The sequence below is a fragment of the Cynocephalus volans genome, chromosome 15 (assembly GCF_027409185.1).
Source record: "Cynocephalus volans isolate mCynVol1 chromosome 15, mCynVol1.pri, whole genome shotgun sequence".
NCBI classification, from domain to species: Eukaryota; Metazoa; Chordata; class Mammalia; order Dermoptera; family Cynocephalidae; genus Cynocephalus; species Cynocephalus volans.
Genome location: NC_084474.1, coordinates 57,086,423 through 57,102,640, shown reverse-complemented (window position 1 = coordinate 57,102,640; position 16,218 = coordinate 57,086,423). Strand labels below are relative to the sequence as shown.

At 36.2% G+C, this 16,218-nt stretch overlaps 1 protein-coding gene and 1 non-coding gene across 3 annotated transcripts in view; one reads left to right on the top strand and one right to left on the bottom strand.

The window, feature by feature from the left end:
• The window catches only part of VPS13B (vacuolar protein sorting 13 homolog B), a 794,525-nt gene that overhangs the window by 358,897 nt on the left and 419,410 nt on the right, over window positions 1-16,218 (top strand). For both annotated transcript variants that reach the window (XM_063079322.1, XM_063079323.1), the window contains exon 22: window positions 14,864-14,991. In XM_063079322.1, coding sequence (XP_062935392.1) covers window positions 14,864-14,991 — 128 coding nt within the window. The remainder of the gene's footprint in view (window positions 1-14,863; window positions 14,992-16,218) is intronic.
• LOC134364295 (U7 small nuclear RNA) lies at window positions 2,689-2,750 on the bottom strand. Its single transcript, XR_010021835.1, has one exon. It is a non-coding gene; the product is annotated as a U7 small nuclear RNA (small nuclear RNA).

Below are 16,218 nucleotides of genomic sequence, written 5' to 3'. Positions count from 1 at the left end.
GAACTAGAGGGAAGGGGAAGCGTAATCTAAAAGATAAAGTCGTGAGATACAAGAGACAGATTGCAGATTTTACAAAAGGTTTTTGTTTTCTTTGTTTTTTGTTTTTAAACCTAGGGTTTATTTGATTAGGAGAAAGAATTAGGATGTGCTTTCATTGTATACGGTTTTGAGCAATAAAGTTCTGCTTTGCACATTTTCAACTTTATCTGCTTTGTTATAAAGATTTTTTTTTTTTTACCAGAGATCCATTAATTTTTAGTTATCATTACATTTAAACTATAATGTCACCTAATTTTGAAGTTTTTTGAGAAAGCATTGTGATATTAAGTGCATTGTAAGTTTTTCAAATGTGGAGTTCTTTGGACATAAGTATGTCATTCTAATTTTTATATAAACTGGCAAGAATTCAGCAAAAATTCAACCAAATAGTTTTGTATGCAGTCTTTTCATCCCTTTTTAGCTTTCAGAACAAGATTATAGTTTCCAGATGAAATTCTGAATGTCACATAGTGATGACATATATTTTCCTGGTTGGCTCAACATGAGATGCAGTTTTGCATGCCATGTCACGCTGACTTGCAGACTCCACAAGCCATTAGTTCCTAAGGGGCTTTCAAGAGTGATAGTATCAAATATAGATTGTATTTTGATGAAAAGTCTCAGGCATTATTGAAGTTCTATGACAAGTTGCTTAAAGCTTTAATTATTATCTAACCTTTAGAAATTTAGAAAATAGTATAACTATGTAAAGGTCACTTTCTCTTCAAATTATTTAATTTTATATTGCCAAATAAAGTTGCCAAAAGTAATGATCATTGTAAAATATAGATCAAGAATTAGGAAGGTATGGTGGATAAACCAGTAGACTAGGGACCAAAACACCAAGATTTTGGTGCTCTCTCTACCCATGACAAGCTAATCTCATACAGCCCCATTTTCTTCATTTATAAAATGGTAGTAAGCCTCAAGAAATGCCAAAAATAAATAAATAAATAAATAAATAAAATAGTAGTAATCATACCCAACAATACTTCACAGTGTTGTTCTAAGACTCAAATAAATTAAGAGATGTGAAAGTTCCTTAAAATCATAAAACACAACTCAGAAGGTAGAGATCACATTTTTAATGTTTGGGTTTTAAAAGAAAAGCTGTAGACTTCAAGCATGGTGAAGCTTATTTTTTCTAGTAGCTCCTGACCTTGTAGTATAATTTTTTTCTTTCTTTTCTTGTTTGGCTTTTAACCATCTTCAAGTTACCTTGAAACCCAGTATATCAATTCATGTCTACAAAATATTATTTCACACTGGTCTTTCTTCTCTTTTATTATTTGTCGAACTGACTTTATTACACCAGTCTTATTTTTCTTTTTCTCTTTTTTAAAGGTGTCTCATATTCAGTTGCCTGCACATCTCTGCTTAGATATCTTACAGGTCACTCAAGCCTAACTTGTCTTATTTCCTCTGCCTTCCTAATCTGTGCAATTATGTACCTCTGCCCCCACCACCATTCACCATGTTGTTCAAGCCTGAAACCTAGGATTCATTCTTAGTGTCTCCCTTTCCTGTCCATTCTACCTCCAGGTTATATGAGAGTAGAAGTTAATCGAAAGATTCATATTATCTTTCAACTCTATTTTTCCATGAACTTTTTGAAGTGCCCGTGTATCTTGAATCTTTTTGTTTGTTTGTATAATGCAACCCTAGTCAGAGCCACATCATTTCTTGTACAGAATAATGCAAGAGTATCCTAACTAGTCTCATGCTGTCATTCCACATTATCTCATCCTCTGATCTAAGTAACCCTAATCCATTGTCCAGATGGCAGCAAGTGTCATCTTATTAAAAATCTATATTGGATCATGTCATTCCCTGCTTAAAACACATTAGTTGCTTCTTATTACACTTCAGTTTAAACCTAATTCCTTACCATAACCTACAAAATTTGACTTGATCTAACCTCTATCAGGTTCTTTTGTTCTATCTTTTGTCATTTTTCCTACACTGATCCTTTTTCATTTCTTCATACACTTCATACTTTTTCTTGCCTGGGATCTTTCGCATATGCTGTTTCTCCTGTTTTTGTTGCTCCTTTCAGAGCTGTGTACATTTTTTTTTTTCCTTTTCATGGCTGGTCTGTACAGGGAGCCAAACCCTTGACCTTGGTGTTATTGACACCTCACTTTAACATAGCTATTTACTTTTCATACTCCAGGTTGTTTAAAGAAACCTTCCCTATTCAGTCTCTCTGAAATAGGTCTGTGCAATTCCCCCAAGGTTCCCTACCTTAACACCTCTTTTCTGTCCTCATGTTTCCCATTCTTTTATTTTCTGTCTCCTCCTGTAGAATGTATGTCAAGGACTGTATCTGACTTGTTCATGTTTGTATACCCAGAGTTTAACAACCATTTCTGGCATTGAGCAAATATGTAGTAAATAGTGGTTGCATGAATGAATAAAACCTTTCTCTCTTGTTATTTTTACTTATGTGTTATTTATTTAGGTATAGAATATAAAACTCACATATCTTAATCATCTTCACCCCTTGTCCTGTAATTGATATAAAATGGTGTCCTATACCTTGTTGTATCTGTTCCTAGATTTCCTGGGATGTTTATCAAATATTCAGGAGAAGTTAGCAGCTTGAGGTACATTTTCTTTTTTTTTTCTTTTCTTTTCTTTTTTTTTTTTTGAGACCTTGCAGAAAATGCTGGAAAACCTACTAGACAAATTCAAAAAGAGCTGCAACACTTGAGGTACATTTTCAATTGGTATACAGAACCTTCCAGTGTATTCCTGCTACATCAGAATTTAGATATGTTTTAAAAAGTTGAATTATAATAAGAGTAGTCCAACTACAACCCAGGATATTGAGGTAAAATTTTAACTCTAGCCAGGCAATCAGTGAATATAATCTTGAGTTCCTGCAGTGTTCTTAAATCTGTGCTAAGAGCTTCTGGAAATTGCAAGTAGTGTATGATGCGGTTTCCCTTCTGATGAGCTTTAGGTTCTAACTGGACAGAGAAAAGTAATGTGTAATGTAGTTAAATTTATAGAACTGAGGAATGTTTAGGAAAAGGAGTCATTACTATAGACTTCAAGAACTGGAGAAGTTTTCACTGAGGAGGTGCAACTTGAGGTAGGTCCTAAATAGAAAGGATTTGCAACAGTCAAAGGGGGCCAATTCACTTGGATGGGAACAGTAGGGGAAGACATGGATTGGAATAGAGATTCTTTAGTGGAAGTAGTGGAAAATAAAGTTGAACAATTTCACAGAGGCAAGACCAGCTTATACAAGGCTTTGAAAGCCAGATAGAGAAATTTTTCTGTCTTAGATGCTATTTATTCTTCAATAGTATCCTACAGTTAAGAGTAGTCTGTAGGATGGAACTGAAGGATGAAGGCCTTCTGCAGAACTGTGAGTATATCTACTTAGTAGTGAAGAAGATATTCAACAGGTTTGTAGCCAAGGAAATGAAGAAGGAAGTACAGATTTAGGTTATTTGTGAAGCTATACCAAGAGGTATGTATAAATTTATATTTCTTTCCAAAGACCCCAAAATTATTTTTAGGATCACGAGTGAGTAATAGCTTCTTTCCATATCTATACATATGTAGCTTAGAATAGAGTGAGAGGTCATCATAAGATAATGCTTCTACAGTTACTGCACTTTCTACATTATAAAATTTTCTGTTACCAATCCATTTCCCTCTTTAGAATGTAAGCTACTCAAAGGCATGACCCCAATCTTATACATCTTTGTTTCCCTAGAACCAAGCACAAGTAGGTACACAGTAATACTTATTGACTTGAACTAAGCAACTTTTCCATAACTCATAAGTCTTGGAAGAGGCCAGCATTTTCCTTTATCTCATTTTCAAGTGTTTTCCAAGCCTCCTCAACAGGATGGAAGAATAGTAATATAATAAGATTCACAAGTTGGCATTTTTTTGCCTTTATTTTTGCTGTGCTGAAATTCTGTAAATCCTTTTGAGGTCTCCTAAAGACATGAACAAATGAGGGACTGAGAGAAAGGCGATGGGGGTGTGATTCCTTCTAATATGTTCTTCAACCCAGTATTTTTGTCTTCAAGGAACAAGTAGGACAATGTGGCTGGAGTAGAGAGAGCATTGGGAAGAGGGATAGAAGGGGAAGTAAAAAAGACAACAGGGAAGCCAGATCCTATAGGGACTGATATCCCATCGTAAGGACTTTGACTAGTAAAAGTGAGTAAGATGGGATGCCACTGAAGGGCTTTGAGTAGAGGAGTGATATGATCTTTTTTCACTATTTTACCAGTAACACTCTGGATTTTGTGCTGAGAATAGACCGTAAAGAGGAAAGTGTAGAAGTAGGTAAACAGCTGTTGCCATAGTGTATGCCTGTAATCATGGTGACTTGGACCAGGATAGTATCACTAGAGGATGCAGGTTCAAATTCAGAATGTATTTTGAAATACAGCCAATAAGATTATGGTAATTGTCAGGATGTGTGGTAGGAAAGAGAGGAGTCAAGTTTTTTCACATGAACACTGGAAATGTGGATTGGCTATTTACTGAGACATGAAGGACTATAGGATGAAGAGTATAGGGGTTGAGAGAGACTCAGGAGTTTTGCTTTGGTCATGCTAAGTTTGAAATTCCTATTAAATATCCAAACAGAGATGTTAAGTATGCAGTTGGATAAATAGTCTGCAGCTTAGAGGATAGATCCAGACTGTTCCCTGGACATAGAATCATTATAGTGAAAGCCATGACATTGAGTGAGATCATCTAAGAAGAGTGTGTTTGTAGAGAAGAGAAGTGGCTCAAGGACTGCGCCTGTAAACATTCCAACATTTGGAAGTCTGGAAAATGAAGAACTAGCAGGAAAACTGAGAAGGAGCTGCCAGTGAGGTAGAAATGTAACACAGAGACAATGGTATCAAGAAAGACGTGAACAAAGTGTTTCAAAAAGGTGGAAACGGTCAACTATTTCGGATTCCTCTAGTAAGTCCTACTGCCCAGTGTTATTCATTGGCTCTAAAAAACTACCACAAAAATCTCAGTAACTTAACCCAATAGAATTCATTTCTTATTCAAGGAAAGTCCATTGTTGTGTTCACAGTCTGGTAGCTCTCCTGTAAGCAGTGAATCAGGCATCTTCCATTTAGCCATTCTCCTGATCCTTAGGGCCTCAAGTTCAGAAAAGAGTTTTAAGAAATTATAGGAGATTTTGCTGATGATGTATTATGAGTTCTAAAGGGTAGAATGGAGAAGATTCCAGTGTTGTTGTGGATTGAGAGATAGGGTCAGATGCTGGTTGTACAGATCTGTTTAGTGATGAGAGTCTGGGGGATAAGGGGTGTTCTTAGAATTTTGGGCTTTTCCTAGTGGCTCCTGTAAATGGAAGATAAAGGGCACAGAGGAATTAATCTTGGGATTTGTCAGGCGGAATTAGGTGGCAAGGCTGTGAGTATTGGGGATGGAGGGACGTGGTCTTCCCAGGATCACTCAGGTTGTAAAGTATTATTACAATTTTATAATTAGGTATCAGGCACAATTCTAAGGTCTTCTAAATCATGTGTGCATAGAGTTACACAACTTAATTTTTCTTTGATCCTCAATTCTACTGAGTTAAAGAAGTAAAGTAATGCAAGGTCAGTGCAGGGTCTGTGAGAGTAGTGTCTAATTTTCAGGGGGATAATACTGAGAAAATGATCTGACTTGTTGTTTGTGTTCTGTGGCATCATCCCTTCTCTCAGGCAATGAAAGTGGAATGCCAGAGGTATCTTTAGAAGTGGGAGGCTCAGTTAACCAATCTCTATCTTTCACTCTGAGTAAATGAAATTTAAATGATGCATTTGATAAATACCTTCAATTATATACTTAGTCAGTACTTAAAATGACTGCAGTTGTATATGTCAACTTATATCACCAAACAAAAGAATGAAATTTTTATGCCTGGAGTTTATCTTTGGACTGCAAGGACCCCACAAAATAGTCAAGGATCAGGACTTATTTTTCCTGCTCTCTACTCAAAAGAGGAAGAATCAAATAGACATCAAGTAAACATAATTCATGAATTTTTTAAAGTTAACATTCAGACTATGTACTAGGGTTATAATAGATATAACTTACAACTTCTGTATCGGCAATCAAATAAAATGAGAGAGTTTGGAGTAATACATCCTTTGTGTTAATGTAAGAATTTTCACTTCTAAAACTCAAATTTTATTACATTTTTCTGTTTAAAAATGTCCACTGTCTTCTTAGTACCTTCAGGATAAACTGTATGTTTCTTTTTTCTTTTCTTTTCTTTTTTTTTTCTTTTTCGTGACCGGCACTCAGCCAGTGAGTGCACCGGCCATTCCTATATAGGATCCGAACCCGATCCGCTGGGAGCGTCGCCGCACTCCCAGCGCCGCACCCTCCCGAGTGCGCCACAGGCTCGGCCCAACTGTATGTTTCTTAACATGATATTTAAGGCCCTTCACAACTAAGCCTTAACTTAACCTTTCTTGCCCTACCTCTAATACACCAGTTGCATTTCTGTGCAGTATACTTCACTTACACTAAACTACTTGCCATGCACGTTGTGTTTCTGTGCCTTTGTTCATGTTCTCTCTGCCTGAAATTTTTTCTTTCTTGGACTTCAGAATTCCTTCTCAACCCAACTCTATGTCACCTCCTTTGTGAAGACTTTCTTGCCAATACTTGATTGAATTAGTAAGTCTTTCTGTGTTCCCAGAATGTTTTACAGTACCAAAGTTACCATACAATATGATAATCATGGTATTTAAGTTTATATCTCCCTTGTACCTTGTAAGCTCTTGGAGGGCAGGGATTATGTCATATTTTTCAGCCCTTACTGCAGTGTTCCTGGTAAGTAGTAAATGGACATTGAATAAAGTTTTGAGTTCATGATGAATAAGATTTCTTTCTACCTTTCTTTCCCTTCCCTCTTCTCTTTTTTCCCTTTCTCTTTCAAAAAAAAAAAAAAATCAAATTCTAGTTGCAATCCAATTGACTAGAGTTTTCTCATTTATAATTTTATAACCCCCTAGTTAGCTTATCTTTAGTTTGTCACTGAACCCTTGTTGTAACTATAAAGAGAAAAGTTTAGGTAATGACTTAACTGCAGAAGGGGAAAGTGTGAAGAGCCAACATCAAATATTGGAAATCACATATTCCTACAAAAAACAGCATTATTGTTTTATAGTCACACTGAATAATTTGATCTTTTTAATGAAATGTTTTGAGTATAAAATATTGGAAAACAGTGCCAGCCTGTCAAGAGTTACAGCTAACAAGCCAAAGACTGTCTTTTCCAAGTTAAAAATCTTAATTCTTCTGCAAAATCTCATGATATTATCTAGAAGTGCATTAACTCATAAACTACCCCGTGGTATTATTTCTGGTGGTGGTAGTGTTGGTTGTGGGTGTACACACACTAAGAAAGTTATGGAAGTTCAAACTAAGTTATTGTCCATCTATTTTGATTTTAGTGGTCTTGGTGGATTAGTGTGATAATCTATATATAACTTGAAAGGTAGATTCTGGACATTCATATCTTTATTACTTACAACAAGACAGTGTTACTCAATGCATTCTCTCTCTCTCTCTCTCCCCCCCCCTCCACTCCCTCCTTCTCTCCTTCCTTCGTTCCTCTCATTTCTTCCCCTCCCCTTTCTTTATTTCTCCTTTTTTTCTTTCTTGACAGGCTTCAGAATCCCTGCCACACCCAATGGTTTTCAAGTGAGATTTAGGCAGCCTTTGTTGTTTATCTCCTGAAAGTTCTGGGTGAGAAATCTGAAACCTAAATAGCTGTAGTGAGTTTTAAGATTCCACATCTTGAATTGATAGAATAAGAAAATGGGACCTAGGTTTCCTGATTCCCCCCAGTACATGCTTTGAGGAAACCTTTATTTAAATATATTAATCCTACTGGCATCTGAAATTCTCTGAAGAGTTTTTTGTTCTGGTTTTTTTTTTTTTTTTGGCTTTAAATCTTAAAGCTGCCTACATGTATACGTAAGCTCCATGAGGACTGGGACCAAGTCTGTTGTGCTTACCACAGAATTCCCAGTTTCTAAAATAAGCCCTAAAAGATAACAGATACTATAAATAGTTTTTGAGTGATTTGTTTTTGCATGTTGAAATTATGGGATATTTTCATTTTGTCTTCTTTCCACCTCCCTCCTTCCTTCTCTCTTTCCCATCCTCTCTCCCCCCTCCTTTCCTTCTTTCCTTCCTTCCTCCCTCCCTCCCTTCCACCTTCCCTCTCTTCCTTATTTTTTGGTGTGCTGTACTTTCTCATTTTAGTCCTGTTAGTATATATTACTTCTCTAATAAAAAGTATTAAAAAATATATACCATGTAGCAAGAGACACCTTTAATTAAGCCCGTGAACAGAGGACAATTAACACTTTATCCTAGTTTTTCATGATATCTTGAATAAGATAATGAAATGTAATACTGCAGATCACTCTTGTGCCCAAGTCTGGTTTCTCTTCTGAGGGATTTATCTTCCTTCCTTCAACTTCTTGCCCAGAAATCTAGATAAAGTACGCCCTTCTTCACCATTCAGTCTTAAGCTTTCTGAAAACTGTGAATAAAACCACTCTATCACCCTGCTTCAGGTCTATCTGAAGCATTTCTCTCTTTCCCAAAGCTTGCAGTTCTTCCCTCTTTATGTCTTAGGAAGCCTTGGTTTCCATTATGGGATCTTTTTGGTGATTGTCTTTGCCTGTGACTGTTTAAAAAGCATGCCGCCTGTCCAGGATGATCTACAGCCTGAGCTTGTAAGGCTTATTTTCTGGAGGTTTTAAATTTTTAATGTTTTAAGATTCCTCTTTCCTTTTAGGTGCTTGAACTGTAGTTAAAGGCAGCTGCCTCTGGCATAACATTGTCTTGGCTATGAATACATGGCTGAACAGCTTGATTTCACATGAACATAAAGAGAAATAAAGATTGGCACACTTTCCTTCTTGGTGATTATTTAAAATTTCAAGTAAAAATCAAGCCATTAATTATAAAATTATAAATAGGTATCTTACACAAAGGTACTTTCTTTTATCAAAAATGTCAAATATGTTATTGGGAAAAGATTTCGATAAGGTGCACATATGATTTGTTTTCGCTTAAAAAATATGTCAGTTGATTGTTGATCAACCAGTATTTACTGAGCAAGCCACTATACTAGGTGCTACATGAATTGAATAGACACAAGAAACATGTACTGTCTCTTCAGTGAATTGAATATTGTCTTGGTATAAGCAATATACTGAATGAAGGCCATAAACATATAAATTGATGGTTAGAAGTTTTATATTTAGAGGAAAAATTGATATAGAAAATCTTTCTAAATCATTCTTCTATTAGAAGTCATCCTCCATTACTGGCTAAGTACTAAACTTAACCTACTTTAGTGATAAACACTCTTCTTAAGGCTCTTACATAGCAGCTGATGAAAACCTGGAACAGAAAGGGCTTGATTCTGAGAAGCACTTACTGTGAAAACTGAATTATTGCTGCTGCACAAATGATTTTTGACTCTTGATATCATGAAGTAAACTTGTTAATGTGAGAATCTTGAACTTTAAGAATATAAGCCATTTGGTACTGAATGTTAGTATTTGGTGCCATTGGTTCATACATATTATAGGATATTTAGAGTTACCATTTAACCATTGGCATCATTACTTAAACCCTCAAAAGAAGAACAGAGATTTTTGACATAATGAAGTAATTCTTACCAGGTTCCAGTTCAACCTGAAGAAGGTAAAGGAATGTTATGATATAATCTTTGATTGGATTGTACAAGCAAAAATATAGTTATTTAATTCTGTGGCCTAGAGTTCCTATCTTTATGCTTTTTCAGCTAATTCTATCTAATTGATGATACATTGATAAATATGTACATACAGATTATTTCTCACTGGAAAAATTAGAGTAGTGGGGGCATAACCCAGAATATGTCTTCAATGCCCAACCATAAACCACTACCATTTATTGCTATCATATCACTATGCACAACTGTTACTTTTGTAGGAACAAACATTCGAATGTTTAATATTATACCATGAAAAATATGTTGTACAGAATTATGTTAGAATTCTGCCAGATTGTAGAAGGAGGACTAGATCTAATTTTTGGAAATCAGTGACTATTTCTCAGAGAATATGACATTTAAGGTAGAACTAACACAATAGGTTGATTAAGATGGAAAAGGAGCACAGTTGTATTTTCACATCTAGTAACCTTCAAGTTCTTTTCTATACACAATTATGATTAATTTTTTTCATTATTCCTTATTTTTATAGTACTTTCATAAACAGTTTTTGTATACAGTATAACATTTAAAATGGATAGTACTCTTGATATTACATATATTATTAGCTTTTTTGTACAGATCAGGAAACTGACAGTTACATTAAATTGCTTTTTCCAAATCATACAGCAAGTGGACACAGACGGCTAAAACACTCTAACTCAAGTTGACTCCAAGTGTTGTAGTACTTTTTTCATGGCACAGTAATGAAGAAATAATAATGTACCAAGTATGATGGCACATCCATATGAAATAATTGTTGATATAACTTTAACCTATAAAATATGGGTCTCAAAATTACCTTGTTTATTTATTGCTGAAAAATAAGGATTATAGTTATGTTTGAAATCAGACTACTATGTTAAATGTAGGTCTTATATAGCTCTGGTGGGAATGAATAAATCTGATATTTTCTTAACTATTTGTGGTACCATGATCTTTAGTAGAAATATGATATGTTTATCATATATTTGAAAGACTTAGAAGTCATTGTATGGGTTTTGAATAATATGAAGTTACTTCGAAAAGTTCAGGGGAAAATAGAATTAAAAGATAATATAAATCTTTCTATGAACTTTTTGAAGACCCCTCGTAGAAGAGACAGCATAGCATAGTAATTAAAAGGATGGATTCTGGAGCAAGACTGCCTAGATTCACATCCTTGTTTTGCTATTTACCAGCTGGGTGACTTAGGAGACATAAACTCTCTGTGACTTAGGATACATAATTTCTCCTTTATCTGAAAATGGTGATAGTAAGAGTCTGATTAATAGTGCATTACTTGTGTGTTTATTATGGGTTTTAAATGGGTTAATATTTGTTAAAACACTTATAGTAGCAGTACCTGGCATTCAAATGCTATAGAGGTCGTGGTTAAATAAAATGTGGATTAAGATTGGCAGAGTTTTATGAAGTACACCTATCCTGTGTTTAAAATATACCTTACTACAGAAAATATTGTCTTTTTTCCCCAAACTCTTACTCCTCTTATCTGTTAGAAAATATGATAGATTGAAAATTAGTATATCGAGAATAGTATGCTTTTTACACTTCCAGTAGCCATATTATGTTACTTAATGGGGAATTTTAACTAATTATGGTTTTCTTAGCTATTTAGACAGCATATTTAAGCCACATATAGATTTCAAGACTTCTAATTTTCTTATTAGATTATTATATCATAGAATACAGAATTTACAATAAGCATGTGGCTGTTCTGGTTAGTGGTGACTGGAAATATTGCTTCACAGTAGGATAATAGTGCCTATACTGTGTGGTAATGTTAGCATTTGTTGGATGAATTTATTTTCAAATTGTAATATCAGTATTTATATAGCACCAATATTTAGTAACAGTAGGTTTTTAAAATTTGACCATAAGTGACTTCTTTGCAAACTATTACTATTACTACTTGTTTCAAAGAATTTTAAAATTTGGTCTGCATGTTAAGCCAGTTGTTTAAATTGATAGAGATCTACTGTAAGTTTCAGTAATCATTTACTACTAAAGGACAAAAGAAAAACAAGGAAGTCCACATAAGTACAATGTAAATTAATATATATGTTTATAAAATTACAACAGGTAATTGATTTCTATGAAACATTTAATTAATTCTAAAATATACGTAGTAAAGAGTTATTTTACTCTCTATCAATTCCATTTTACTCCTCAGAGGTTAACAAGGGATTGCTTTTTGCTCTTCTATAACTTTTTCTATGTATGAGAAGACCAATATACACTGAAACTTACAGTTTCAATAACATATTTGGGTTATGCCACACACACATTGGGGTTTTTTTCACTTCATAAGGTATCAAAAATATGCTTTTTGTCATACCTTCAACTGTACCTCATCTTCAAATGGCTGAATTATAATCTTTATTATGAGTACTCCAAAAATTAACCTAACCATTTCTTTTCCGATGGACAGATAAATTGTTTAGCATTTTCTTCCTTCGTCTCATTCTCCCTTGCTGCTTCTTGCCTTTCTCTATCCCTTCCTTCTTTTCATATTACATGTAGTATTGCTTATGCTAAACATCCTTTATAAATTGTTTGTGTGCATGCATTCTCACATGTTTAGTGTATTTCTGTAGCATAGATTCTTTGAAATGGGATTATTTTATAGAATAACCTGCATGTTTAAATTTTGATAAGTACAAATTGCACTCCCTCCCCTGTTGCAATTCCGCTCTACAGGCCATTCCTATTTATAATTCCAGTATGTGAAACATTCTCACAAGAAGCTTCAACAATGACGTATTTTGTAGGTATATACAAGTTAACTCTTTAAAATGTTTGCCAAAATAACAAATCAAAAGGATATCTGATTGTTGCCTTTATTTTTATTTCTTTGTTAATAAGGTTGAGCATTTTAAAAATAAATTTCTGGCCAAATCACATTTTTTTCTGTGAATTATATATTTATATCCTTTTCCATTTTTAATACTTGTTTTCTGTTTGCCACCTCAGTATCTTTATTTTGATGTCAAATGGAAATCTCAACTTGACATGTCCAAAACTAAGATCCTTTTCCTCTTGAATCTCCCTTTTCTACAGCTCCATTCTTCCAGGTGCTCAGACCTAAAGATGGAATCATCTTTACTTCTGTTTTCTCTCTTACTATTCATCAGTAAATTCTATTGGCTGTATGTTTGAAATGGATACAGAATTTCACTACTTCTTACCACCTTTATTGCTGCCACAATCTCTCACAACTCATCTTGTTTCAGCACTTGATCCATGTAGTCAATTTTCTGCACAGCAACCAGAGAAATTCTTCCAAAACATATATCCAATAATGTCATGACTTTGTTTAGAATCCATTATTATATCCCAGTTCCCTAAAATTAAAAACTAGTCTCCCTTACTAGGTTCTACATAAGCCCTGTATGATCTGGTCCCTACATATAGCTCCTACCTCATCTCTTTTTTCACGCTTATTCACTCCACTAAAGCCATCTTTGTTTCTATGCTGTTGGTTGTAAATCCCGACTGTTTTTGGGATTTTGTGTTTTTGTTCCATCTGCCTGTAATTCTCTACCCCCAGGTATCTCCATGGATCTCTTTGAAAGTGGTTTTCTTTAACAAACATTGTTAGAATTTCTAATATGTATAATGTTATAGTCTGTGGAATTATAACTATGCGGAAAAGAGAGGTTTCTGCTCCATGCCCTTAAGGTATTTTAAATCTAATGTAAATGCACATGTATGAACTAATTTTGGAGGAGAGGGGAAGTGTGAGTGGATAGAGCAACTAGCCATTCTCATAGCGGTGATATAGTAGCAATTATTATAGAGAGCGTCCTAGGATCTTCAAACTTAATTTTGTTAAAGTCTTAAAAATCAAGATCTGATTTATTTATTAAAAATATATTTTAATAAATACTTAATAAATACTTTGTTAATAAATAAAAAGTACATAAAATAGTAGAGATGGTCCCTGACATAGGATAGTTTGACATAGGATTTTTCAACTTTACAATGGTGTGAAAGTGATAAACATTCAGTAGAAACCATACTTCAAAGACCTATACAACCATTCTGTTTTCACTTTCAGTACAGTATTCAATAACTTACATGAGATATTCAATGCTTTCTTATAAAATAGGCATTGCGCTAGACGATTTTGACCAACTGTAGGGTAATGTAAGTATTCTGAGCACATTTAAGATGGGCTAGGCTAAGCTATGATGTTCGGTAGGGTAGGTGTGTTATATGCATTTTCTATTTGTGATATTTTCAACTTAACAATGAGTTTGTTGGGACATTACCCCATCGTAAGTCGAGGAGCATCTGTACATATAAGTTATATGTTTGCATTAACATAAGATGGGTAAATATACAATTACATGGGTCTGTTAGATATATGTTGTTGTAAATTATTAATTTGTTTAAAGTAATTTCTGAAATCTTTGAACAAAAGTTTTAATAACAATATAAGCAGTGGTATATCACATTACATCTTATGAAGAAATAAGTCTGCCTTTTATGTTATCACAAACTTCTTTGGTTCACATCAAAATCATTTTTTAAGATTGAGAGATTCTGTGGGTAAGCTTTTGTTATCAGGAAAATTCACATATGAGAAGACTCCTATCAATTTTGGAAGAATTAAGTGCTTTGTACTTGAATTTTCTTTCTTTCTTTCTTTTTTTTTTTTTTTTAAGAAAAACTTCTATCAATGTATTACCATTATACTAAGAAGTGGACAAAATTGTTAAGTGACAGCTTAGTGAATTTTCACAAAGTGAATACTTCCATGTAATCAATAAATATGACATTACCATCACTCCCCAAGTCTACATCCCAGTCACCAGTCCCTGACATGAGTAACAAATACTCTCCTGACTCTTAAAAAATTAGGTTTGCTTATTTTTGAATAGTTGCAAACATCAGTAATTTACAAGATAAAATGATCTAATATGACATTTTGTAATCTCCTATAGAAGTAATAATCTTAAGCAAGGAAAATAATCTTGAAGATACTTTCTAGATATTTTTTGTGAAATTATGTTACATTTCTGTTTAATGATTAGCTGTTCTTAAACTTAGAATCCCGACCATTGTCAGTTCCTGTGAAAGCCATGCTGAATATATCTGAAAGCTGTAGAAGTCCTGAAGAAAGAATGAAAGAATTTATTGGAATAGTATGGAATGCAGTGAAGAGTCTCACACTACAGGTAAAATAAAAGTTAGAAATATTATTGGGGCGGATCCTAAGATGGCGGTGGCTGCGGCAGTTGGCGCGGAGTAGCTGAGGTGGAAAAGGCGGCCACTGGGCCTTAGGCAACCGGGAAACTTGTGGACCTTCCTCTTGCCATCTCTTAAGGGAGGACCGCTGCTGGTGGCCAGTCATGGGGGCCGACCGCCACTTTGCCCTTGGCAGGAGAGGCTGCCTCATTTACAGGCAACAGCTTTGAAATATGGAGCAGGAAAAGATCTGTTTCTTAGCTGCAAAAGCGAGTCTCTAAACAGGAAACACGGTGCCGGGGCTGCTGTTGACACTGCCAGGATCCTGGAGGCCGGGGCCGTGCTGAAGGCGGCCAGCTGCCCTATTCATGATTCGAGGTTTCAGGCTGGCATAAAAGAAGATTCCTGGGAGTGCCCGAGCCACGCCGCAGGACCAAGTGAGCAGCCCAAGGCGGCTGAGAACGGGGACAGTGACGACGCAGAAGCAGAGAGGGAGCTGCCCGACCCGGCACAGCCCTGTGAGTGACCCCCGGCCCGGTCCCGCCTGCCCCACTGGGCCACTCACCGGCCCCGGTGCTGCCTCCATTTTCTCAGGTGGTGGCGGCTCCGGCCCAGCTCGGCCAAGCCTGTCCTCCTCGCCGGCTCGGCTCCACACTGAGCCTTCCCACTTGCTTGCCCCGGCGCAGGTCTTCCCAGGGCCTGTGGGCCGGCCTCCCCTCCCACTCCCTCCGCAGTTCTCTGGCGGGGCTGGTGGCGTGGGGCGTCCCCGGCCAGCATCGGGAGGGCAAGGAAGTACAGGCTGGGCCAACTGTCACTCCACCACACCCTGGGCTCCAGCCCCCGGTAAACTTCCTGTTACTGGAAGCCAGATACCATTTCTGCGGCCACCAGTTCGGAAAAACGCCTGACCGATTTCTGGTTAGGAATAGTGTGGTCGGAGAGTTCCCGAGTTGGCTTAAACCTGCCGGAGAGCTGACTGCGGGCGGGCACCGGAGTCGGTCTGTGCTGGGAGGATTCAAAGGTGAACCATGTGCTGCAGGCTCCTCCCCTGAGGAGCTCACGCTCTGGTGTGGGAGATCAGACAAGTACACAAATAACCGCGATACCAGGAGGAAGGTGATAAGTCCCAAGAAAGATCTACACAGTGCTACAAAGGCACCCAGAGCGACCGGTCGTCTGCGCGTAGCAGAAACCTGGTAGACTTCCTGGGCGAGGTG